Genomic DNA, 26692 nt, shown 5'->3' on the forward strand with positions numbered 1-26692 from the left:
TACCATATAATGGCCACACATAGCTACTCCTACACACGTGGCTGTGCTCCATACACTTTGCACACACGGCTCCACTCCGTACACACGCGCTCCGCTCCATACACCTCATACACACGCGGCTCCACTCCGTACACCTCGTACACACGCGCTACGCTCCATACACCTCGTACACATTTAGCTCCGCTCCGTACACCTCATACACACACGGCTCCACTCCGTACACCTCGTACACACACGGCTCCGCTCCATACACCTCATACACACACGGCTCCGCTCCATACACCTCATACACATTCAGCTCCATACACCTCATACACACACGGCTCCGCTCCATACACCTCATACATATTCAGCTCCACTCCATACACCTTATACACACACGGCTCCGCTCCATACACCTTGTACACACACGGCTCCACTCCATACACCTCATACACACGGCTCTGCTGTGTACACCTCGTACACATTTAGCGCCACTCCATCCACCTCATACACACACGGCTCCACTCCGTACACCTTGTACACACACGGCTCCGCTCCGTAAACCTCGTACACACTCAGCTCCGCTCCGTACACCTCGTACACACATGGCTCCGCTCCATACACCTCATACACATTCAGCTCCGCTCCATACACCTCATACACACACAGCTCTGCTCCATACACCTCGTACACACACGGCTCCGCTCCATACACCTCATACACACACAGCTCCGCTCCATACACCTCGTACACACACCGCTCCGCTCCGTACACCTCATACACACACGGCTAACTGCACAGACTTCCTCCATACCTGATACGTCGATCTGCAATCACCGCAGCAGAGGCCAGTAACAGAGGAGGCTGTGAGTGTGTCCATCCCACCCTGCTCAGCCCCACTCATTCCACGCACGATTAGTTTACTAGCCAGGCATGAGATTAGCTCAGCAGTCCACTGGTATGCTGCTTATTGTGGCACCCAGGGCTGTGTTCGGCAGATAAGCCCTGGAGGTGGTGACTGACTGTGTTGTAACTTATGTACCTCAAAGAACAGAAGTGTCCCCTCTGTGTCTCCCTCTCTGAATTTCTGTACCGCACGCACACTGGAGACTCACTCAGGAACATACCCGAAGGGGAAGGGGTGTGGCCTAACACAAGGGGGCGTGACGCATACCTCAAACATGTCTCCTCTCTCTCCCTCTGAGCTGTACCACGCACACTGGAAGATAAACAGACTGCAGGGGGCATGGCTTAACACAAGGGGGCGTGTCGGTTGCTTCTCCTGCTATCTGCGGGACCAGCAAAGCATCAAAACCAGGACAGTCCCGCACAATGAGGGACGGTTGGGAGCTATGCCTTTAGTATAACCACTGTTACCTTCATTCAGGTGGATAAGGGATAGTTTTTGGATTAGAGGCATAAAGGCAGGGTTTAATTTTGTTATTGCAGTACTTGTATAGGTATACTGCTGCAGCAACCTAAAAGTAAATGTTTTTTTTCCATATTAATACTGTAAAGTTTGTAGAAATATAAATATGTACCTAATTTAAAATGTTCAAGGCGTGTGGTAAGGATGGTGAAGTGGATGTGCTGCTGATGGTGCACACAGAGGCTGAGGCGGTGGGCCAGGTGAAACTGTGCCTGCTGTGGTAGCAAAAGAAACACGCTCAGCCACGAGACCTAGTTTCATGTCCCACTTTGCATGGGGGCATGGGACACCACTCTTGAAACCAGAACAACATGAACATGTGGTCGGTTGGATGGCAGATAATGTATTCAGTATGCTTCCCAGCACCACCCTGTCTTCCACACGGTCCAGTCTCACTAGCCAAGAGTTTGGACCATGTAATCCTCACCCTGATTCTCCTTCTTCCCACCATGGCAGGTCCAAGGAATCAAGTGATCCCACACTCAAACAATCCGAAGAACTCTTTACATTTCCATTTACTGGATCTGACTTCTCACCCTGCATGTTGCAAAAGGGACATGAGGAGATCAGGAGATTGTATGGAGTGATGTCCAAATATTTGAGCAGCCACAGTCAGAAGACAATGGTGGGGAATGGTAATTAGGGTCTCAAGATCTAGATGAAAAGACACAATTGCCAACAATTGATGTTGTTCAGTCAACAAGTCAGGAGGCCCATAGTTTGGAAATGAAAGATTAGGAGGTGGACGTTGAAGTCACTGACCCAACCTGGGAAGTTGCCATGCAGAGCAAAGCCAGTAATGTAAAGGGGGAGGCATCCACAGCACCGCAACAGGCAGGAAGAGGCAGTGGGGTGGCCAGATGGAGAGCTCAGGCTACTGTTCCCCAGAGCACCTACACACGTTAAGTTCCCAGGCCAAGGGTTAGGTGTTCCTCAGTCTGGCACTTTTTTTTTTTTTAAAGAAAGTGCAGACAATAAAAGAATGGTCAATTGCAACCTGTGATCATCCATGGTCTAGCAATGGATGTCGCCCATACACACAGCACTGGCTGCTTTATTTCTTCTCCCACACTTTGTTTCCCGACACACGTGTATGTTTGATAAACGTCTTTACTGACCAAAAAGTCACTTATAACACACCATATCTATAAGAACTACTATAATATTCTAATTTTATTCATTATACTCACTTCGGAGTGCTGGATTCTTCTTAGAGCCTGTATATTACGAATCTGGATCCTGTCCAGACACCTGATCCTGACCGGGAGTGCTGTATTTCCTCTCTGACAATTGCAACCTGTGCTATACCAAGATCAGCAGGGGCTTGACCAGCATGCTTTGGCACATGTCATCAAAGACTAGGTGTGCCGAACTCTTGGGTCCACAATCGATGTTTGTTGGTGCCTTTTCCACTATGCTATGTGTTTGCCAATTCCCTGATACAGGCGTTGATGCCTTGTGCCCTACACCTGTCGTTACACATTCGCAAGCACGATCATTAACCATGTCCAATGCCTTGTCCCAGTGCAGTGTTCAGCTGTCCCTGCTCCAGGCATTGGAACACGAAAGAAAATACCCAGCCACCCATGGGTCCAAACACTAAATGGCACATTTCCAGACTGCTTGCCCTGGAAATGTAGGCTCGTGGACACTGAGGCCTTGCACAACCTCATGTGGAAATCTCTCAGTACTTGATCCCCAGCCGCCACTAATTTTCCTGGTGTACTGTCTCTACCTTACACCAGCATGTGTTCCACAGCATCACCCTTGACCTGACCAGTGCAGTTACTGAGAAGGCCCACTTAATGACACACGTAGACAAGTCACCCAAGCCCAACAGCCTCTTAGACATATATGATGATGTCTAGTTTGGGTTCAGATACCCATGGCCAGTCTGTGCACCACGGTCTGTATTCAGTCTGCGACAACAGATGCATGAATCGGGCCTTAGCTAAGTCATCTTTTCATATGCTTCATATAACTGTTACAATACAAAAGTGTCTAAAAAATGTCACACAAGTTCTGGCTCAACTTGAGATAACTTCCAGTAAGGTATAGTTAGAGAATCTGGTGCAGAGTTGAAAAACATGATGATAAATAAGTTTGTCATTAGAAAATACAAGTATTGACTAAAATTAATGGTGTAATTAAAACTACAATTTATCACAGAAAAAAAGCCTTTGAACAAGGGGAGGAAAAATTCTAAGGGCAAATACCAAAAAATGTCTGGGTACTGTGATGCAGTGACCCCTGTTACAGCTAGGGGGCACTGCATGTTCTCCTCAGAATACGCACGGAGTCGTATTGAGGCCATGGGAATGCATAGCAGTTGCAGGCATAACTATGATGGTGAGATAACGTCTGGCATTATTCCAAATGGCCGGTATGTGTCGCGGAGGAGATTCTCTGCACTGTAAGACTGAAGTAATGTTATTCTGGGACCTGTAGTTCCACAAGTGTTTGTAGCTTTAAAGGGAGGCTTGCAGGGTTTGTCAGAGAGCTGGGCAGGACTGACTAACCACACACACCTCCCACCTATGGGGGTGGTTACAACTACATAATGTGACCATGGTTTGGGTCACATGTTCAGTGTGTATGGACCTGAATGGTTAGAGTGTAAGGTCCCGGAAGGCCTGTGTGTTGGAATGTCCTGGAGTGGACTAGATTCCTGGAAGCACATGATGAGGCCATGGACTGATGGCCTGTGTGTTGGAAGTTCCTGGGACTGGACTTCCTGAATAGCGCATGGAGAGGCCATATCTGCAGAGCCTGTGATGGCTACTGTTATGGGGAAGCTACCATTCCTTCTGTGGGTCTGGACTATCTGAAGTGCCCTGGTCACAAGGACGGTGATCCCAGTTAGGCAGCTTTCCTGGGAACCAGGACTGACAGGACTCAGTGTGTGGAGCAGCAGCTCCTGTAAGGTAACTCCAGACAAAGGGGTTACGGGCAGAGAAGTATCTGCCATTGGAACAGACTGTCGGTGACTATTATGTTCCATTGATTTATATAGTGAACTGTTCAGTGTGCGGTTTATGAGTCTAAATAAACCGGAATAGACTGTTTATGTGAGAAACCGTGCCTGAGTGCTTTAATCCTGTTGCCAAGCGAGTGTCCCCCAACACACCCAGGGAGCGCTATCTCACAGTACGTAAAGGGTTAAAGCATTAAAAATGCCTAGGTCTACTATAAATTATTATATCCAAAATGTATAATAACATGCAACGCATTCTTTAACTGTTCACAGGTATGCTCCAATCGGAATTCTGTTTCTCATCTCAGGAAAAATCCTTGAAATGGACGATCTGTTAGTTATGGGGGGACAGCTCGGAATGTACACAATCACTGTCATAATAGGACTTCTCATCCACGCTTTGGTTGTACTTCCATTGTTATTTTTCATTGTTACTCGGAGGAACCCCTGGCCATTCATTGGTGGGTTACTACAGGCTCTAATCACTGCATTGGGAACGTCATCAAGGTACGTAATGGAAACAAAATAAGACATGTCAGAACCATATGCTAATCTATTGCTAGATGTAATTGTATAGGACCTAAATTATATTAATATATTTTTCAATTTACTGAAAATTTTCATAAATAGTTGTTCCCAAACATAGTCTCTTCATGACGTATAGAACACACTGTACATACAATAGTGGAACTAAGTATTTGATACACTGCCCATTTTTGCCATTTTTCCCACCTACAAAGAATGGAGAGGTCTATAATTTTTATCGTAGGTACACTTCAACTATGAGACAGAATCTTTAAGAAAACAAAAATTGAGAAGATCACATTTTTTATTCTTACATAATTAATTTGTATTTTATTGAATTAAATAAATATTTGATCCAATAGGAAAACAGGACTTAATATTTTTTTTACAGAAAGTTTTGTTTGCAATTACAGAGGTCTGACATTTCCGGTAGTTAATGACCAAGTTTGCACACACTCCTCCATACAGATCTTCAGATCTTTCAGGTTTCGGGGCTGTCGCTGGGTAACATTGATTTTCAGCTCCCTCTAAAGATTTTCTATTGGGTTCAGGTCTGGAGACTGGCTAAGCCACTCCAGGATCTTGAAATGCTTCCTACGAAGCCACTTGTTAGTTGCCCTGGCTGTATGTTTCGGGTCATTGACATGCTGGAAGACCCAGCCACAACCCATCTTCAATGCTCTTACTGAGGGAAGGAGATTATTGTCCAAATTTTTGCAATACTTGACCCCATCCATCCTCCCTTCAATACAGTGCAGTCATCCTGTCCCATTTTCAGAAAAGCATCCCCAATGTATGATGTTTCATCCACTATGCTCCATGGTTGGGACGGTGTTCTTTGGGTTGTACTCATCCTTCTTCTTCCTCCATACAAGATGAGTGGAGTTTATACCAAAGAGTTGTATTTTGGTCTCATCTGACCACATGACCTTCTCCCATGCCTCCTCTGGATATTCAGATGGTGTGAGCAGTGAGACCTTGCGTGCCCTGCAGGAAGACTGACAGTCATCTTGAGTTTCCTCAATTTTCTAATAATTGTGCCAACAGTTGTTGCCTTCCCACCATCTAATTGCCTATTGTCTTGTAGCCCATCCCAACATTGTGCAGGTCTACAGTTTTGTCCCTGGTGTCTTTAGACAGCTCTTTGATCTTGCACATGGTGGAGAAGTTGGAGTGTTACTGTGTGTGTGTGTGTGTGTGTGGACAGGTGTCTTTTATACAGGTAGCAAGTTCAAAAAGATGCAATTACTGTAGCTAATGAGTGCCGAGGGCTTCTTAAACCCTTTACCCCCAAGTCTGTTTTCACCTTTATGACAAGGCCAAATTTTACAATTCTGACCAGTGTCACTTTGTGGTAATAACTCTGGAACGCTTCAATAGATCCCATTGATTCGGAGATTCTTTGTTTGTTTTTTTTGTCAAATTGTGCTTCATTCAAGAAAAGCACATCCAGCCCATGAATGGCAGCGCTTCCCAGGACTCGCATCCAAAGATGATATTTTATATTTTTTTATTTCATAACTTAAAATAGAAGAGATACAACGCGTTTCGGATACAGTATATATCCTTCTTCAGGTATCATAAAAACACAGTACAAATCCTCAGGAGGATTTGTACTGTGTTTTTATGATACCAGAAGAAGGATATATACTGTATCCGAAACGCGTTGTATCTCTTCTATTTTAAGTTATGAAATAAAAAATATAAAATATCATCTTTGGATGCGAGTCCTGGGAAGCGCTGCCATTCATGGGCTGGATGTGCTTTTCTTGAATTACTCATCCTGTGTGAGCCCTACTCTGGCTCTTTCACTTGGATCCACCCGAGGCAAGCTGCAAGCCCTGTATATTGAAAAGTATCTCAGAGGGAATTTTGAGGATACATAATCTAAAGCTATTTCAGTCTTTTATCAGGTGAGTGCATAAAATTGTGCACCCTTTAAAGACTATAATATTGTGTTTATGCACTTAGGGCGCCGCGATTTGTCTGTTCTTCTCTCCCAAACAGGGTTTTTTTTGTAAATTGTGCTTCATGACAGTGCTAAAATTTGTTCGCTATGACTTGTGAAAAAATCAGACATTTGGTGGAAATTTAAAAACATTTTCAATTTTCAAACTTTAAATTTTTATGCCCTTAAACCACACAAAATGGTTAATAAATATTTCCCACATGTCTACTTTTTATATAAGCACAATTTTAATAGTTGACCAGTGATTCACATTTTTCCAACAAAATTTACAAAACTATTTTTCCCAGGACATCCCTCATGACCACAGTAGTTCTAGAAGGTAGTCCTACTCATCCTCTAGTGACAGGAAACACACAAGAGGTTAAAATCCCCCCCAAAAAACTTACCCTCAGTGTTTTTCCTGTCCCTAGTAGGACAGAGCACGAAGAGAAGCTTTACCTGGGAGCTCAGGGGGATCGCAGGGGAGTTTTCTTCCCTTCACACTGTCAAGAATCTCCAGGCTGATACGTCACTGGGCAGGGGTCCCTCAGCCCAGTCGGTAGAGCGCGTTTTGCCTCCCGACTTCGCCGCTTCTCTCTGCGGAGGTCTCTCGGCGCCAAGGTGCAGCTGCCCGCCAAACTTCTGGGTCACACACACAGGTGTGCGTTCCAACGTTGAACGCATTTCCGGCCCAGGATGCCTTCTGATGAGGCGCGTGCATTCCAGCCTAGAACACCTATCTGGTTTAGAGGGATACAGTGTATCAGGACGGCGCATTGTGCGTTTCACCATGGAACACAAGGAAATGCTATGGGGGAAGTATGAAGCCCACTTGGACAAGGTAAAACCCTATAAAAGAGTGCTGTCAGAGGGTGTGTGTGCACAATCTGAAAAATGGATTCTAAGCCTTCTCGCTCAGAAGCACCAGCCGACCAGTCACTGGGCAGTGTAAGTAACCCCCATAGCGACCTTAATCTATTGTGATGAGGGTGAACCTTATAGCTAAAAGAACGCAATATTCCTATCTTTTAAATAGAAAATTGAAAAAAGTAAAGCGGTCTGGATGGAGCACTGATGACAGAGGCCACCGGAGCACAGGTTAGGGATTTAAAATCTTTAATCACAAGGCGTTTCAACAGCCAATCGCTGTCTTCTTCAGGTGACAATGAATAAAAAGGTTAAAAAAAGGTTAACCTTTTTATCCATTGTCACCTGAAGAAGACAGCGATTGGCTGTTAAAACACGTTGTGATTAAAGATTTTTAATCCCTAACCTGTGTCCGGTGGCCTCTGTCATCAGCGCTCCATCCAGACCGCTTTACTTTTTTCAATTTGTATTACTGCTCCCTCCTTGAGGGATCACAGTGGGAGCTGCAGCTGACAAGCAAAATTGCCCTTTGCTGCTCCAAAACCTTCTACCACGTGACTGGCAGGTCCTTGATCACGTGGGAAGCAGTACTCGGAGTCTCCTGCACGCTGGCACATCTCCGAACTTCAGTTGTCTATCATCGTTCTGTTCCTTCCGGATACCACTGTGCCGAGGTCTGGAAGCTGCCGTTCATCTGCGGGCCATGATTAGAGAAGAAGTCCAAAGCACTGTTGCTAGTCTTCTACCATCACAACCAGCTCAGAGTACTTCCCGTCACAAGACAGCCAGATGGGAGATGGAAGAGTCTGCAGAGGAGGCATACGCATATTCTTATTATTCAGATTAGAATGTTGGGGGAGAATCAGAAAGTATCCCCCAGATGCCCTCAGAGGAAAGGTAGTATTTTTTTTCTCATCTGAAAATATGGACCATCTTTTAAGGGCTGTACGGGCTACCATGAAAATAAAGGAGGCTCAGGTTCCACACACGATACAGGACAAGATATTTAGAGGGCTGAGAACACAGTGAAATGGTGTTCCCGGTCAACAATCATATAAGAGCAATGATTCTGGAGGAATGGGAAGATACAGAAAAATGACTAGTCATTCCCAGGGATTTTAAAGCCCATCTTTCCTTTGATCCAGAGGAGGTCAAGATTTGGCAAGAAATCCCAAAGGTTGACATTTCCATCACCAAAGTGGCAAAAAAGATCTCAATACCTTTTGAGGATTCTTCCTGCCTTCTGGATGCTTTAGACAGAAATGCAGAGGGATTACCAAAAAGAAGTTGGGAATCTTCAGCAGCCATCATTAAAGCTAACATAGCTGCCAACACGGTAGCCAGGTCCTTGTGTATCTGGATCAATGCGCTAACAACCCAATTAAAATCCAACTCCCCCAGAGATGTTATGTTAGATTCCCTACCCTATGTTAAAAATGGCGACACAATTTATGGCAGATGCCTCAGCTGAGTCTGTGAGGTTTGCATCCAGGAGTAACGTGTTATCTAATGCTGCACAACGGGCCATCTGGCTTAAAACATGGTCAGGGGATATCCATTTGAAAAACAAGCTCTGCTCTATCCCATTCTTAGGCACAAATGTCTTTGGTCCAGATTTAGATTACATTTAGAGAGGGCCTCAATGACCAGAAAGGGTTCCCAGAAGAAAAATCAAGAAAGTATCACTCCTTTAGTAGACCCCATCAGTCCCACAAACAGGATTACTGGTGGAAGGGGAAGAATGGAAGGTTGGGGAGACTCTGACGCAAGAGAAGTGGGAGGGAGACGGCAGTTTTTCCTGACAGGTTGGCGGGCCATTACAGAAAACCAGTGGATCCTGAGAACCATAGGGGAAGGATACAGAAAATAACTTTTCCCATCTCCCCCTCAACAGTATCGCATCACCAGACCCCAGTCTCTCTCCCCTTTAAAAAAGACTCTGGGGGGGGGATGTCAGGAACCTCCTAAGATCAGGGGCAGACAGCCAGGTACCCCTTTCGGAGATTGGTCAGGGTCACTATTCCTGCCTTTTTTTCCATAAAAAAAGTCTTCACTCTTCAGGCAAATACCGTACCATACAGTCAGATCAATCATCCCATTAATAGGTAAGGATTCCACTATGTGCACACTAGTTTTAAAAGACTCATACTACCAGGTGCCCATCCATCCCAAACACCAACAATTTCTGAGGTTTGCGTGGGAACATCAGGAATCAATCCACCATTTCCAGTTCAGGTGTCCACCATTCGGCCTTTCCACAGCACCATATATATTTACGAAGATAATGATGAAGGTGGCAGCCTTTCTGAGGAGGAAGGTAATTATTGTAATTCCATATCTGGACAATATCTTTTTAGTGGCAGACTCAATCATCCTCTGCAATCAACAGCTTGCCAAGACTACTGACACACTAGAAGATCTAGGGTGGCACATCAACTGGTAAAAATCCAACTTATGACCAGATACTCAAAAGGTGTTCTTTAGAGTCCTCCACGATTCACATCACAGGATGTCTGTAACATCCCTGCCGGCATCACTGCATGGCTTCCCATCTCCCACCATGCAGATGCACCGACTTACTCACCACTCCATGCCATGCAATGAATTCTGCCCTCTGCGTGTTGCATGCTGTAAACCATGTGCTCTTTGCTTGCTGTGTACATACTTCCTGGCTGTAAGCTTAGGGCGGTGGCACCTGCTCTTCCTGATTATTAAAGAGACAGGTTGCGCATTCCTAATGTGTCACCAGTCTGTTGCCAAGAGGCACTTGATACTTAAGGTATCTCCACAAATGGGAAGATCCCTGAGCAACATTCTCTCTGTGTTCAACTTCTGAGTTGCCAGTTCCTGTCCTGTTTCTGTCACCCTGGGGGCTGTATACCCAGGCCGGAATCCTGTATCTTGAACTAGTACCTGTGTTTCACCTTGTAGAACGAAGTCCCATTCCTGAGCCTGTTTATATTCTAGTCAGGAGCCTTCCCTACCCTGGTGTCTATCCTTGTTCCTACTCTTTAAACTTGCAGTGTCTGTACCAAAACCTATCTCTATTCTGCTGTCTCTGCACAATGCTTGCGACCTTGGTGTACACTTGTTACTTCCTTGTAAGTACTTGTGTGAATCTAGTCCTGTCTGCTTCTGTTCTGCACCTGCGGCTCTGCTTCTGCTCTGCACCTGCAGCTCTGCTTGTCCTCTTCACCTGCAATTCTCCTTCTGCTCTGCCCCTGTGGCTCTGCTTTTGCTCTACATCTACGGTTCTGCAACTGCTCCGCATCTGCGGCTCTGCTCCTGTTCCGCATCTAAAGCGCTGCTCCTTCTCCGCATCTGTGGCTCTGCTCCTTCTCCGCATCTGCAGCTCTGCTCCTTCTCCGCATCTGTGGCTCTGCTCTTGTCCCACATCGGTGACTCTGCTCTTGTCCCACATCTGCGGCTCTGCTCTTTTCCCGCATCTGTGGCTCTGTCCTTGTCCTGCCTCTGCGGCTCTGCCCTTGTCCCGCATCTGCAGCTCCTTGTTTGTTGAGTCTGAACTGGATCCTACCTGTTCCCATATTCGTGTCATACCCGCCTTTGTCCCAGTCCTTTGTGACACTGCTCCTAGTCTGAAATGGTTCCTACCAGTCCGTGTCCTTCGTACCTGCCAGTGTCCCACTTCTTCCCATAACTGTTCCTATTCCTCCAGTCTGAACTGTGCAAACCTGCCTGCCAGAAGGTCAACCGTGCCCACCTGCCTACCAGAGGGTCAGCAGTGCCTGCCTGCCAGAGGCATATCACCTGTGCCTGTCAGTACTTGCCTGCACCTGTCATTGCAGTGTCCTGTCCCCTTGGGGGTCAGCTGTCAGCTGCTACTGCCAGGCGCCGCTCTGGAGTGGTACTTGGCAGCTACCTGCCGCACAAGCCTGACCTCACCACTAGAAGCTCCAGTGAACACCAAGGTAGCTGCTTAGTCCTGCCTCTCCATGTCTGGTTTGTGGCACAATGAGTCCACAATCCTCGCTCGCGCCAATCAGTCTGGGCGTGAGTGTTACAATGTCTTCCCTACCCCTCATAAAGAAGGAGAAATCAAGAACAGAATTCGGGAATTCCAGAAAAAGAAGATGGTCTCCATCAGGTACGCGTTAAGAATTCTGGGCCTGATGACGTCCTGTATCACAAGTGTACAGTGGAGTCAGGCCCACTCACGACAACAACAGAAAACAATCCTGTCAGTCTGGAACAGATATCCGTCCAGTCTAGACAGAAAAATGAAGGTTTCGGCAAGCCTTAAAGATTCCCAGTCATGTTAGACATTCCAGAAGAGACTTCCGGAATAAGTACAATGGATGCTATCCCTCTTCATCCGTATTACCACCAACGCAAGCCAGATAGGCTGGGGAGCAAAAGTGGAAGGTCAGTACCTTCAGGGTACATGTTCCCCCGGAGATCGAAGGAGATCGTCCAATTATACAGATTTAAAGGCAGTATGGGAGACACTGCAACAATGTCAAGATATTGTTAGAAATTGTCATGTGAAGGTTTTTTCTGACAATTCCCCCTGACAAAGCCGTGCCTGACACGGTGATATGCGTGGGGCTAGGGTTTGGTTCCCATCCTCCCTCATGCTCCCTATGACTGCCTGACCTCCCGCTTCCCTGTGGTATAGACATTGTCACTTGAGCCCTTAATACCTTTCTATTCTGGTGTGTATCTTACTGCACTTACTTGGGGCCAGTGGATTGCACGTATGTGCTACTGCCTCGATTTTGAGGCTATTCTTGATGCTTTGTGCAATTCTAGCATATACTATGCCTCACCATGCTGGATTGAGCATTTAAGCTATTCATCCTGATTACTTTATATCCAGTTTTGTACATACTGCTTGTCATATATATATTAGGAGATTTGGGGCCTCATTTATCCATCTTTGGGTATGCAGGTATCTTTGGGAGTTTATCAATTCATTGTTGTTCACGGTTTACTTGCTAAAATCTAGATAGACACAGAGTGTTCTCATACAATTGTTTATGATATTCCTATGTATATTCTCCATCTGTAGTTGCGCTGTTTACATGTTTTTTTATGGGGTTTGAGCGATGGGACCCCCATGGTTTTACTTGTTTTTTTAAATGTTTGGAACCTGTGTGACAAAAAGTTATGTTATTACTATATGAAGTTTAGTGTGTATGTACATCCTTCAGTAGTGCTTTCCTCTTCTTTTTCTACTTTTCATAAGGTATTTTCTGACAGTCACAACGATTTATTTTGTACATCGCCATGAGGTCAGAGAGCCCAACTCCTACAGGCCTTAGCAGAGCAAATATTCTTTCCATCTCAGCAGTTCACGTGAAAGCCTCCAAAAACAAAGTGGCAGATTTTCTCAGTAGGAGAAATCTCTGGTCCTCCTAATGGAAGTTAAATCTAGAAGTGTTTCACCAGCTAACCCGGAGATGCAGGGTTCCACATATACTGGTGCTTCTCACAAAAGTAGAATATCATCAAAAAGTTAATTTATTTCAGTTCTTCAATACAAAAAGTGAAACTCATATATTATATAGAGTTATTACAAACAGAGTGATCACAGAGTGTTTTTTTTCTTAATGCTGATGATTATGGCCAATGAAAACCCAAAAGTCATTATCTCAGTAAATTAAAATAATTAACAAAAATACCTGCAAAGGCTTCCTAAGAGTTTAAAAAGGTCCCTTAGTCTGTTTCAGTAGGCTCCATAATCATGGGGAAGACTGCTGACTTGACAGATGTCCAGAAGGCAGTCATTGACACACTCCACAAGAAGGGTAAGCCACAAAAGGTTATTGCTAAAGAAACTGGCTGCTCACAGAGTGCTGTATCCTAGCGTATTAATGGAAAGTTGAGTGGAAGGAAAAAGTGTGGTAGATAAAGGTGCACAAGCAACTGGGATAACCGCAGCCTTGAAAGGATTAAGAAAAGGCCATTCAAAAATTTGGGTGAGATTCACAAGGAGTGGACTGCTGCTGGAGTCAAGAGCCACCACACACAGACGTATAAAGGATATGGGCTACAAGTGTTGTATTTCTTGTGTCAAGCCACTCATGACCAATAGACAATGCCAAAAGCTTCTTACTTGGGCCAAGGAGAAAAAGAACTGGACTGTTGCTCAATGGCCCAAGGTGTTTTCAGATTAAATTAAATTTTGCATTTCATTTGGAAATCAAGGTCCCAGAGTCTGGAGGAAGAGTGGATAGACACACACAATCCAAGCTGCTTAAGGTCTAGTCTGAAGTTTCTGCAATCAGTGATGGTTTGGGGAGCCATGTCATCTGGTGGTGTAGGTCCACTGTGTTTTATCAAGACCAAAGTAAGCGCAGCTGTCTACCGGGAAATTTTTAGAGCAGTTCGTGCTTCCCTCTGCTGACAAGCTTTTTGGAGATGGAAATTTCATTCTCCAGCAGGACTTGGCACCTTTCCACACTGCCAAATGTACCAATATCTGGTTTACAAACAACAACATCATTGTGCTTGATTGGCCAGCAAACTCGCCTGACCTTAACCCCATAGAGAATCTGAGGTATTGTCAAGAAGAAGATGAGACACCAGACCCAACAATGTAGATGAGCTGAAGGCAGCTATCAAAGCAACCTGGGCCTCCATAACACCTCAGCAGGTCGCCTCCATGTCACGCCGAATTGATGCAAAAGGAGCCCAGACCAAGTATCGTGTGCATGTACTGAACATACATTCCAGTAGCGTGAAGCTTTAAAACAACTGTATAACAAACAGTGTTATGCTAAACTAGAAAGCAATCCCCTGAATAAATTCAAATATGAACTGGATATAATCCTTATACAGGGTTTTGAACATGGAATTATCTCCAAAAAAATGTTAGAGGGACTCACAAATAATACACCGATTGTTCCAACTTTCTACCTCACCCCCAAGATTCACAAAGATGCCCGCAACCCACCGGGACGGCCCATAGTCTCTGGAATTGGTGGTCTCTGTGAGGATGTGTGTCGTTTTGTTGATTTCTACTTACAGAGGAGTGTTGAGACCCTGCCTTCTTTCATTAGGGATACCTCTGATATCCTTAGGAGACTGAATGACGTTCAACTGGAACATGATATGTTTCTTGTTACCTGCGACGTCGAATCGCTCTACACGCCAACTGAGAGTCAGGATATTGGAACATGTGAATGATATAAAAAAGGCTATTCAAGTGCAGGATATAACCACACTTAAAACAGTCCCTAGGCATTTTAAAGCCTTTCATAACAGTGATCCTAGTGGATCTAAAGTTAGAGGCATAGATAGAGTGCAGTTAGGTGTCAGAGGAGGCAATTATCAAAAAGAATTGCTAAAAAGGGAGACGAAATGGATAGTGACCCTCGATACTCTTATACCCAAGGGTCTCAATGAAATGGTAAGCTTCAAATCCTTCATTTAAATTACGGCGTGAATTTTAGTTTTATATGTTGTCTGTCTGTTTTTATTTAGAGTATTGTTGTTTTATTTTCTGTTTAGTAACTTATTTCTGTTTATATACATATATATATATATATATATATATATATATATATATATATATATATATATATATGTAGCATTACAGGCATCTATTCTCTGGTTCGTATTCCGCGATGCAAGAACAAATGAATAATGGCCCAATGTATGATCAACATAGTGGACTATGATATTTCGGTCACCTGCATCAATATCAACATTGGAATCTGACTGATTCATATTTATTATTGTAATTATATTATATGTCAATGGGTGGTCATATTGCTCTGTTCCCTTCCTTTTTAGGTTGAATAATTTTTCAATTTCAGATATGCACGTTTGCACTTTTAGATATATATATATTGTAGATATGTTGTCACTATACATGGATCAGAAGGGCTTGTCCTCTTTATATATTTTATGTATACTATATATTGTATTTTACCATTTTGTATGTGTAAAATAAGTAATTCTTATATATATATATATATATATATATATATATATATATATATATATATATATATATATATATATATATATATATATATACTTCACGCTTATTGCACATGTATATGCACTTATTGCATAAATTGTTCATAGTATATATTTTTAATTGCACATTAATGGATGAGGTAATATAGTCCACACAATCCGTATCCCATTTTGGGCTATGTTCAGTCATTATGCTGAGAGCAGTGGTGAGTTCTTACCAGAGGAGAAGCCTGTTATAAGTGCAGATCGGTGCGCGTCCCGGGCATGCGCTGTTGTTCGGTATGTGCACTGCGCTCAACACAGGCATTGCGTAGTCTTGGTTACAGGTCTGGTCAGCTGACCGGATCATGTGACCGGAAGACGTTATTCCTGAGCGCCGTGCTCAGTACGGAGCGACAACATGCCGGGTACGCGCCGCTACAGCTGCAGACAGTTAGGTAATTACTACTACTATATATATAGACGCCATATACACTAGTAGCTACCTCCTGACGAAGCTGCGGAGCCAGCGAAACGCGCATCGAGGTATCAGTGTGACCTTACCCCTTGTCGACATGACCGCAGGTAATAGATTCACTTCATTATAATATGTCCTTTAATGGTTTTCCATCCCTGTAGACATGGGTTTGGTTCTCTTGGAGGGCTTTTGTAGCATGCGATATTAGCTTACATCTACCCCTATCTATATCGACATAACTGCAGATGATAGATTCACCTCATTATAATATATCTTTTTGATGTTTTTTCACCCCGGTAGATATGGGCTCGGTTTAGTTATCATGCCAAATTAGTTTATACGTACCCCTATCTATATAGGCCAAATAATCTATTTATAAAATCTATTTAGATATTATATTGGCATGCTCCATTAGTTCGACTCTTGAAAAGGGGCCATATTAATCCATAAACTATGGACTATTGTTGATATAATATTCTTGTATTTTGGATGGAGTAACGGCATTGGGACAGGTCACTCTCTACATTCTGTCTTTGTTGCCTAATTCTAGTTAAGTCCATGTGCAATAGTGGGTTCACCACTGCTGCTTATTATATTTACGGTTATTTGTTATTATATATAATTATGGTATATGTATTGATATATATGGAATATCCCTGTTTAAATATATGAATAAAGAATTATATTTTATATAATTTGGATCGTGTTTTTTACTTCACTACCTCAGTTGGTTGTATGTTGTCTCATGTGAAGAGGATCATAGTTAGTTGTTATAGAGGAATTTTGTTGGTGGCCCATACATTCCAGTAGGCCAACATTTTGGATTTTAAAATAATTTTTCAAGCTTGTGTTATAAAGTATTCAAATTTACTGAGATACTGACTTTTGGGTTTTCATTGGCTGTAAGCCATAATCAACATTAACAGAAATAAATACTTGAAATAGAGGATTCTGTTTGTAATGACTTTATATAATGTATGAGTTTCACTTTTTGTATTTAAGAAATGACATTAATTAACTTTTTGATAACATTATAATTTTGTGAGAAGCACCTGTAGCTCTATTCGCAACACGAAGGAATTCCGAATTTAGCAAGATTTTTCTCCATAGACCCAAGAGACAATCCAGAAGGGCTAGATGCCTTGTCTCTTAGGGTACCGTCTCACATAACGATTTACCAACGATCACGACCTGCGATTCGACCTGGCCGTGATCGTTGGTAAGTCGTTGTGTGGTCGCTGGGGAGCTGTCACACAGTCAGCTCTCCAGCGACCAACGATGCCGAAGGCCCCGGGTAACCAGGGTAAACATCGGGTTACTAAGCGCAGGGCCGCGCTTAGTAACCCGATGTTTACCGTGGTTACCAGCGTAAAAGTAAAAAAAAAAAAAAAAAACGTACATACTCACATTCTGGTGTCTGTCCCCCGGCGTTCTGCTTCTCTCCACTGTGTCTGTGCCAGCCGGAAAGCACAGCGGTGACGTCACCGCTGTGCTCGCTTTCCGGCCGGCCGGCGCTCACAGTGCAGAGAAGCAGAACGCCGGGGGACAGACACCGGAATGTAAGTATGTACTGTTTGGTTTTTTTTTACTTTTACGCTGGTAACCACGGTAAACATCGGGTTACTAAGCGCGGCCCTGCGCTTAGTAACCCGATGTTTACCCTGGTTACAAGCGAACGCATCGCTGGATCACTGTCACACACAACGATCCAGCGATGACAGCGGGAGATCCAGCGACGAAAGAAAGTTCCAAACGATCTGCTACGACGTACGATTCTCAGCAGGGTCCCTGATCGCTGCTGCGTGTCAGACACTGCGATATCGTATGGATATCGCTAGAACGTCACGAATCGTACCGTCGTAGCGACAAAAGTGCCACTGTGTGACAGTACCCTTAGTTGGGAAGCAGATCTTCTGTACGCATTTCCCCTATTTCCTCTTATACCAAGGGTACAGAGGAAGATCCAGGAGGAACGAGCAATGGAAATATTGATCGCCACCTTCTGGCCCAAAGGCGTTGGCTCCCGATGTTATGCCACATGGCCCTGGAAGATCCAGTTGCCCTTCCAGACAGATATGACCTGCTTACTCAGGTCCCCTCCTACATTAAGATAAACACTTTTTATGCCTGGCAGCCTGGATTCTGAGAGGCAGATCCTAAGCTCCTAAGGACTATAAGGCAGGGTAGTAACTACTATGCAGGCAAGCAGATACCCAGTAACTTTGGCTATCTATTCCAAGGTATGAAAGAAATTCTGCTTATATGCAGGGGAATTCATTAAAGAATGACCCTGTCCAGATATTCCTAAGATCCTAGATTTCCTCCAAAGAGGATTTGAAAAAGGATTAAAGCCTAGCACATTAAGGGTACAAATCTCAGCTCTTAGCGACTTCATAGACTTTCCTCTAGAAGAAAACCCGTGGGTTATGAGATTTATTAGAGCTGTTACCAGGTTGAGACCCACAATCAGGAAAAGTATTCTACCATAGGACTTAAATCTAGTGCTAGGTGCCTTATGCAAACCTCCCATTGAATCTCAGGAAGAGGGTAGCATCAACTTTCTCTCCATGAAAACACCATTCTTTGTGGCAGTCACCTCTGCAAAATGGTTAGGGGGGATCCAGACGTTGTCAGTAAGGGATCCTTATCTGCAAATCCTAGTCTAGATTTAGACTCAACCTTTCTTTCCTGCCAAAAGTAGAATCAAAGGCAAACTTGATCCAGGATATCATCCTGCCATGTTTTTGTCAGCTTCCAAGGAATGAGAAAGAAAGATTATTCCACACTCTGGACATAAGAAGATCAGTGATGCATTACGTGAAAGCTACAAATTCCTGGAGACAGGACTCAAACCTGTTTGTACAGCATTCAGGAAGGAATAAAGGTAAGAAAGCCTCAAAGACAAACCTATCCAAATTAATTACTTCAACCATTTCTCTGGTATATTAATCAGAAAAGAAAGAATGTCCACTTAATATTAATATGCAAATTGCCTCTTCAGATAAAAAGAGGACTTAACTCTATAGCGCCACCTGTTGGTAGTATCGAGCATTGCATGGCGAATAAGCCTCCTTACCTTGACAAGCCAGAGCTGGTATGTCACTCTCCACAAGGAGAAACGTTACCCCTTAGACCCCACTTAACATTAAGGAACACTCCACAAGAGCAATTTCAGTGTCCTGGGCTGAGTGAGTGTGTGAGCTTCCATAGATCAGATTTTTAGGGCCACAACTTGGTCTAGCATAACATCTTGTATGCACTACAAGCTAGACGTAATATCAGGTCAACAGCTAGCCTATGGACAGAAAGTCCTTTAGGCAGTAGTCCCACCATGAGATGCCATTTACTTGGTATTTCTCCTGTCGTGCTGTCTTGAGGGACGTCCAGTGAAAGTAGGAGTTAGTCCTACCGGTAATTGTATTTCCAGGAGTCCATAATGCAGCACCATTACATTCCCTCTCCTGAATTCTGAATGCTTATGTGAAGTGAACATTTGTGTGCAAGAATTCAATAAAATAGAGTTGCATCCATCCTGGTGTGGTGATTGGTAAAAACACTGAGGGTGAGGTGGAGGTTTTTTTAACCTCTCGTGTGTTTCCTGTCCCTAGAGGATGAGTAGTACTACCTCCTGTCGTGCCGTCATGATGGACTCCAGGAAATACAATTACTGGACTAATTTTGTTTTGAGGACCACATCACATTTGAAGCTACTTTGAGGGCAAATACCCACAAATGACAGCATTCTAAAAACTGTACCCCTCAAGGTGCTCAAAACCACATTCAAAAAGTTTAACTCTTCAGGTGCTTCACAGAAATTTTACTTTAGACTCAAATTTCTTTATTATTACAACTATAACAGGAGAAAATGGACCCCAAAATTTGTTGTGCAATTTCTCCTGAGTATGCTGATACCCCATATGTGGAGGAAAATTACTGTTTGGGCGCATGGCAGGGCTCAAAAGGGAAGGAGTACTGTTTTAATTTTTGGCTGAGATCATTCGCATATGCCATGTCGTGTTTCGAGTGCCTAAACAGTGGAAACCTCCCACAAGTGTCCCCATTTTGCAAACTAGACACCTCAAGGAATCCATCTAGACTAGTGATGAGCGAGCAAAAGGTGTTACCCGAGCATGCTTGTGTCCTAATCGAATATTTTAGGCATGCTCAAAAGAAAATGCTTGAGTCACCACGGCTGTGTGACAGCCGCAACACATTCAGGGATTGCCTATTTGTTAGGTAATCCCTTCATGCGTTGTGGCTGTTGAACAGCCAAGACACAGGCAGCCGCGGTGACTCAAGTGTTTCTTTTGAGCAAGCCAGAAATGCTCAATTAGGACACAAGCATGCTTGGATAACACCTTATCCGAGCATGCTCACTCATCATTAATCTAGATGTGTGGTGAGCACCTTGAACCCAAAGGTGTTTCACAGAATTTTACAACAATGATCTACGAAAATGAAAAAAAGTATTTTTCCCACAAAAATGTTTTAGCCCCCAATTTTTTTCATTTTCACAATGAGAAAATTGAACCCAAAACTAGACCCCCCCCCAATGAACTCATTGATCATATTTACACCACATTTTTAAACAATAACTACATTTTTACCACTATAATGCTGTTTTAGCCCCATGATTTCAATTTTTCTAAGGGTTAATAGGAGAAATGTTTACAACAAACTGAGGTCCATTTTTTCCTGAGTGCGCCAATACCCTATATATATATATTTTTTTTTATTTTTTTTTCATTTTTTTTTTTCATTTTTACTGTTCATTTTTACTTTATTTTACATATTTTTCTTTTTTAGATTCATATTTTAGGGTGATCCATGTGGGCCTGCATGCATCACCCTTATGATTCTATTATCTTGTGTCACTTTTGTGTTATGTTTGTCATGGTCCTTGTCCTATTATGTGGTTAATGTTTTCTGTATTATGTCCCTATGTTCTATATAATGACATCTTCCTTTTTTGAGAGGGAATGAACAGATAAGCAAAATAACTTTTATTTATATGGTAAGATGTTCTAAATCTATCTGGGACTGAAGTAATATTATTGTTCCTCAATAACCTTTAACAAGGTTATATCCTGACCTATGTGGCATGATTCTATACGTATGCACATCCTGTTGTGTCTGAGGTCTATGGAGCATTATGCTGGGCATATGAGATTCTTTGGTTCCATACTAACGGCAGTATTACTTGCGTCTATGTGCTTTCGGCATACTCAAGTATCACATCACCATAGCAATGTGTACTTGCAGCGCCCCAGAGTCTGGTCGTTGCAGTGGCGTCGCTCTTCCACCAGGGGGAGTGATGGTACGTCTGATTGCACGAAAAGAATTCACCTTGCCAGGTATCACAGTCACTTCACACTCCGGCCGCCAGGGGGAGCAAAAGGTCCTATTTATTAGGCCACTCCTCACACATGGGTAAAACTGGGGGTTGGATAGGAAGTTAGGGAGAAAGCAGCCCGGGAGAGTTCGGGAGAGGACCTGTCAGGGGTGGGATCCTGACAGCGGCCTAGCACAGACAGATCATTACGGAGCCGTGCCTGTACCTTATAGCGGCAGACTCCTAAGAAAGGACACGAAGCGAAGCATATTGTGAAGAAGTGAGAAACGGGATCACGGCACAAAGGAGATAGAACCAGAAGGAGTCGTGCCTCAAGATCGGCAAAATCCTTCTGAGGCGCGTAGCCGGCGGCCGGAGCACCGAGGAAGTAATAGGCTCTACGCATTACTTTTAAACTACGGCAGGGCAGTTAACTTTAGGTTGGCTGTCTCACCTTTTACACCTAATGAAGACAACGGAGGCAATTGTGAGAGAGGGTCGTCTCTAGGGTCCCTATAAAATAGCTCCAGGCCTACCCCGTCATACGGGTGCGTCCTATCCAAACCATCTGGGGGACGGAGAGAAAGAACAGAAACAAACACGACAGTTGTGAGGACTATCCCGTGGTGCTCAGCAGGGAGGTACTACAACACACAGCACTGGTAGGAAGGCTACTGATTTCCACCTGCAAAGGGAACTCAGAATGTGCCTTCGGACCGGCCGGTCTCAGCCAGCCCTGTTAGCAGTGCTCTGGATTGCGGATGCCGAAGCCTTCAGTAAAGAGGTGTTGAGGAGAGCCATAAGATCAAATACTTAATTAACCTCAACACATAAGATAATTGAGAGAAGCAACCTATAACATGTATTGTTTAACCTTACATAAGTTTTCCTCAGACAAAGTGAGACACTGAAGATGGCCGCCATCTCCTCTACCAGAGCCGTGTGGTCTGGTATCCAAGATGAACAATGAAGACACTGAAGATGGCCGCCATTTCCTGTTTCAGCAGACCGTGTGGTCTGGTATCCAAGATGACGCACACCCTGATGACCTCATGGATCCACCCACAGCGACGCCCACTCTGATGACCTCACGGACCAACCCACCCTGATGACCTCATGGATCCGCCCATGGACTTGCTCATGCCCAACCCACTAACCAATGGAATACATCCGATCACTCCCATTTTAGAGCTAACCGAGCCCCCTTACAGGAGATATATAACATTGTGTTTTCACTAATAAATTCCCTTCTTGGAGCTGAGCCACACATTGTTCAAGGAGAGTTACAGCTGACTGTGTCTGGTGTATTTCTTTAGTGCACATGATCAATATCCATTAGGCCAGGAGTAGGCAACTAGAGAATTGAACATTTATATTAATTGTTCAACCTTAATATTTGGCCGCCCAACCTGGGGCCAGCAGGAGAGCCCTGAACCCTGAAAACCGGCGACTGGAACGGCTGGATGCACTGAGTACCCCGAACCTGGAGACTGATCAACTCCTTAACAGAACACGGTAAGTCTGCTGATTTTTTATAATCTGTAGTCTTTACCTGTGTCCTTCGGGGTATCCTGTGCAGATTGCCTGACCGTGTCCGGTTTCCTTGGTATCTGTAAGACGGCAGAAGGGTCTCTCCGCTGCTGGTCATTTAATTGCAAGAACCGTCACATATTTTAGTTGCCTGCTGCCTGTTACATGTTGTGAAGAGGGGAGATGACTAGTAGTTAGGAGAAGCATTGTGTTTGGAGCAGGAAGAACAGGTTTCCAGGAAAAAAAAAAAAAGGCAAGTGTTTACAGAAAGGAAAGCATGTGGTAGAACGGGATTAACAGGTTTTTTTTTTTTTTTTAGAGAAGGAGAGCAAGTGTAGAAAAAAAAAAATAATTTTTGTCTGTGGTATACGGTTGTCGCCTGTGATAAGATTTTCAGTTCTGTACAAGAGAGACTAGGACCTGGAGTAATTGACTCGGCCTAGGGGGGCCCGGTAAAGCTTGGAGCGAATTGGCTCAGTTCGGGCATAATAAATTGTGTAGCGGCTCATTGAAACTTGGAGCGAATTGGCTCAGTTCGAGCCAATTAAATTTATAGTTTTTCTTTTTTTTTGCCCCGTGACATCGAGTGAGTTGACTCTGCACGGGGACCGGTAAGTTAGGGAGCAATTTGACAAAGTAGGGAATAATTGGTTTGTAAAGTACGGAGCACGGAAGTCAGACAGGGACCACGTGACAAGAAGCAATAGGAACTGAGTACTGCAGACTCAGTTCCCTTTAGAATCTCAGGTTTGAGTCATCTCCCCCGTCTTATTGTTTGTTTGGTGTTTGTTATCTTGATAGATAGATATATATATATACTGTATATCTATAGAAAGATGGAGAAATTAATGCAGTTCTGCCGTATGGGCACTAAGCCAAATTCAGATGGCAAGTTAGACTCGTGTAAATTAGTGGAAATTGTGTGGAATGCCAGAAGGGGGGATGGTTACAGCCCCTGGAGTGGAAGATTGTCTTAGAAAAAAAAAAAAAAGAAAGAAAGAAAAGGTATCCTACAAGATAATGGATTGTTGTCTATTGCTAGGGCAGGAGAAAGAGTCTCTGAAAGTCTGTAAAAAAAAATAAATAAAAAAAAATAAAAAAAAAATTGGAAATTGGGTAGAAGAGAAAAGGAATAGAAAGAATAGAGTTTTGAGTTGTGTATTACAAAAATATATCCTGTGAGCGGCCACCACCGTATAATGGTGGCCCAGAGCCATGTGCTAAATATGACGGCGGCCATTTTGTTGGTGGTAGATATAATTCTGATGGCGGCCATTTTGTTGGAGGTAAATATAATTCTGACGGCGGCCATTTTGTTGGTGGTAAATATAATTCTGACGGCAGCCATTTTGTTGGTGGTAGATATAATTCTGACGGCGGCCATTTTGTTGGTGGTAAATATAATTCTGACGGCAGCCATTTTGTTGGAGGTAAATATAATTCTGACGGCGGCCATTTTGTTGGTGGTAAATATAATTCTGACGGTGGCCATTTTGTTGGAGGTAAGTATAATTATGACGGCGGCCATTTTGTTGGTGGTAAATATAATTCTGACGGCGGCCATTTTGTTGGTGGTAAATATAATTCTGACGTCGGCCATTTTGTTGGTGGTAAATATAATTCTGACGGCGGCCATTTTGTTGGTGGCAAAGGTGTTAATGCTAACGGTGGCCATGTTGTGGATGGCAAATGTAATTCTGACGGCAGCCATGTTGTGGATGGCAAATGTGCTGCTCCTGGTGGTGAACATCTCAGATTAAGGCTACACACCACATCACCAAATCCTTGTTACCCAGTAATGACCACTAACGGTCAATACTATATTCCTTCGGGAAGTGAACAGGCTTTACCCATGTTTCCTATCTCAGTGGTTTCCAATGAGGCACCAACCCTTTCTACTATCACTTCCAATGCCAATTTAGCCGCACACCCACATGAGATGCTCCAAGCAGCGGCCTCTCCTCCCAATGCTTCCACAACAGCACTCTCACGCAGTCTACATAACCCTATGCCCAGTACCTCACAGGCTGTCTCGCAGCCAAGCGCACACCTGTATGGGACGGTGGCGACTGTATCAAGGGGGGGCTCAATGGGGGAGGGGGATACCAATAGCACAGGAAGCACAAAGGGGAGGGAATGTTGGCAACCTATTTTTGAAAAAGAACTTCCTGAGGGACCCTTGGTAGTGGTGGGAAAGGGTGACATAACAACAATGGAGACAGACGCTATTAATACGTTAATGCTGCCAATTCTCGGTTAGAGCACAATGGAGGTGTAGCTAGAGCTATAGTGGAAGCAGGAGGGGCGACTATTCAAGCTGACAGTCGAATCATTGTTGAGTCATGTGGTCAGATAGCTGTTGGGGATATAGCGGTGACTAAAGCTGGCAATCTTCCATGTAGAATGATCATACACACTGTGACCCCTACTTATGACCCTATTCATCCAGACGTTAGTGCTCAACAACTTCATGCAGCAATAACTCACATTAATGAGGACAGGACTGTTAAAGCTTTTAAGACTGCCTGCGTCACCTGGAGCCCATACCATGATACTGGAGCTGCCCAAATAGAGCCCCTCATTCCAGGACTGTTACCTCCTCCGGCTCCTCATACACAAGGGACTACATCTGCACTCCCGGTGCCATCTCTACTCCCGCTTCAGGTGCCACCGCCAACAGTGCCAATGCTCATGTCTGAGGAGCCCACCCTCTACGTCAAGTTTACACCCCAGCAAGCTGCTACTCTGTTGAACCAAGTTCTAGATCCAGAAAAACAGCCGATGCCTTTCTACAGGAGCATGACGAGACATGGGACTCTGGTGTTGAGTTATGCCAAGAACCTAAGACAAGGGCCTCGGATGAGTTGGCTGACCTATCAATTATTATTGTTGCCAAAGGTTTCCAGATGCCTCAAAGCTGATGCAGCCATTGTACAATGACCTCAAGACGTCAGCGTTTCCACTATGTACTAAATCCGTGGAAGCTTTCTACGCTCTTAAACAGGCCATACAGTCTGCACCAGCTCTTGGAATCCCAAATTATCAACTACCTTTTTACTTGTTTGTCAGTGAAGTAGCAGGACATGCTTCCGGAGTCCTAGCACAAAAACATGGGGGAAGAACAAGACCAATCGGCTACTACTCTGCCCGTCTGGACTCTGTGTCTCAAGCTTCCCCGACTTGCCTCAGAGCTGTTCATGCTGCACATATGCTTCTGGACAAAACTTCTGATATCATCTGAGGACATCCAGTTCTCTTAATGGCTCCACACGACATAATTGCTATTGTTGGAACCTAAACATCTGTTGGTGCAGCATCATATGAGACTCCAATGTTTGCTCTTGGTTCCGGATAATGTCACTCTTGTCCGCTGCAGCATCTTCAAACTGTCCACGCTGCTTCCTCTTTCCAGGGGGGATGTGGATGATGATACTGATGCTCTCGGAGAAGATGCCTCTACACACTCAGAGGATCATGACTGTCTTGAACAAATGCATGAAGAAGTAGCCTCCCAGAAAAACGTGTCTGAAGACCCACTCCCACATGCTGACGTGATGTTCTTCACTGATGGTTCCAGATTTGCAGATGAAACAGGAAGGTTCCATACGGGATATGCCATGGTTACACATGACCAGGTCATCTCAGCCAGATCCCTACCATCGCATGTCTGCACAAGAAGCGGAACTTAAGGCTTTGAAGTT

The 26692-nt window shown here is 44.1% G+C and overlaps 1 protein-coding gene across 6 annotated transcripts in view; it reads left to right on the forward strand.

Moving 5' to 3' along the window:
- The window catches only part of LOC143784732 (excitatory amino acid transporter 1-like), a 213159-nt gene that overhangs the window by 170445 nt on the left and 16022 nt on the right, over window positions 1–26692 (forward strand). For all 6 annotated transcript variants that reach the window (XM_077273310.1, XM_077273345.1, XM_077273318.1 and 3 more), the window contains one exon: window positions 4659–4892. In XM_077273310.1, coding sequence (XP_077129425.1) covers window positions 4659–4892 — 234 coding nt within the window. The remainder of the gene's footprint in view (window positions 1–4658; window positions 4893–26692) is intronic.

This window comes from Ranitomeya variabilis, chromosome 1, assembly GCF_051348905.1.
Source record: "Ranitomeya variabilis isolate aRanVar5 chromosome 1, aRanVar5.hap1, whole genome shotgun sequence".
Lineage (NCBI taxonomy): Eukaryota > Metazoa > Chordata > Amphibia > Anura > Dendrobatidae > Ranitomeya > Ranitomeya variabilis.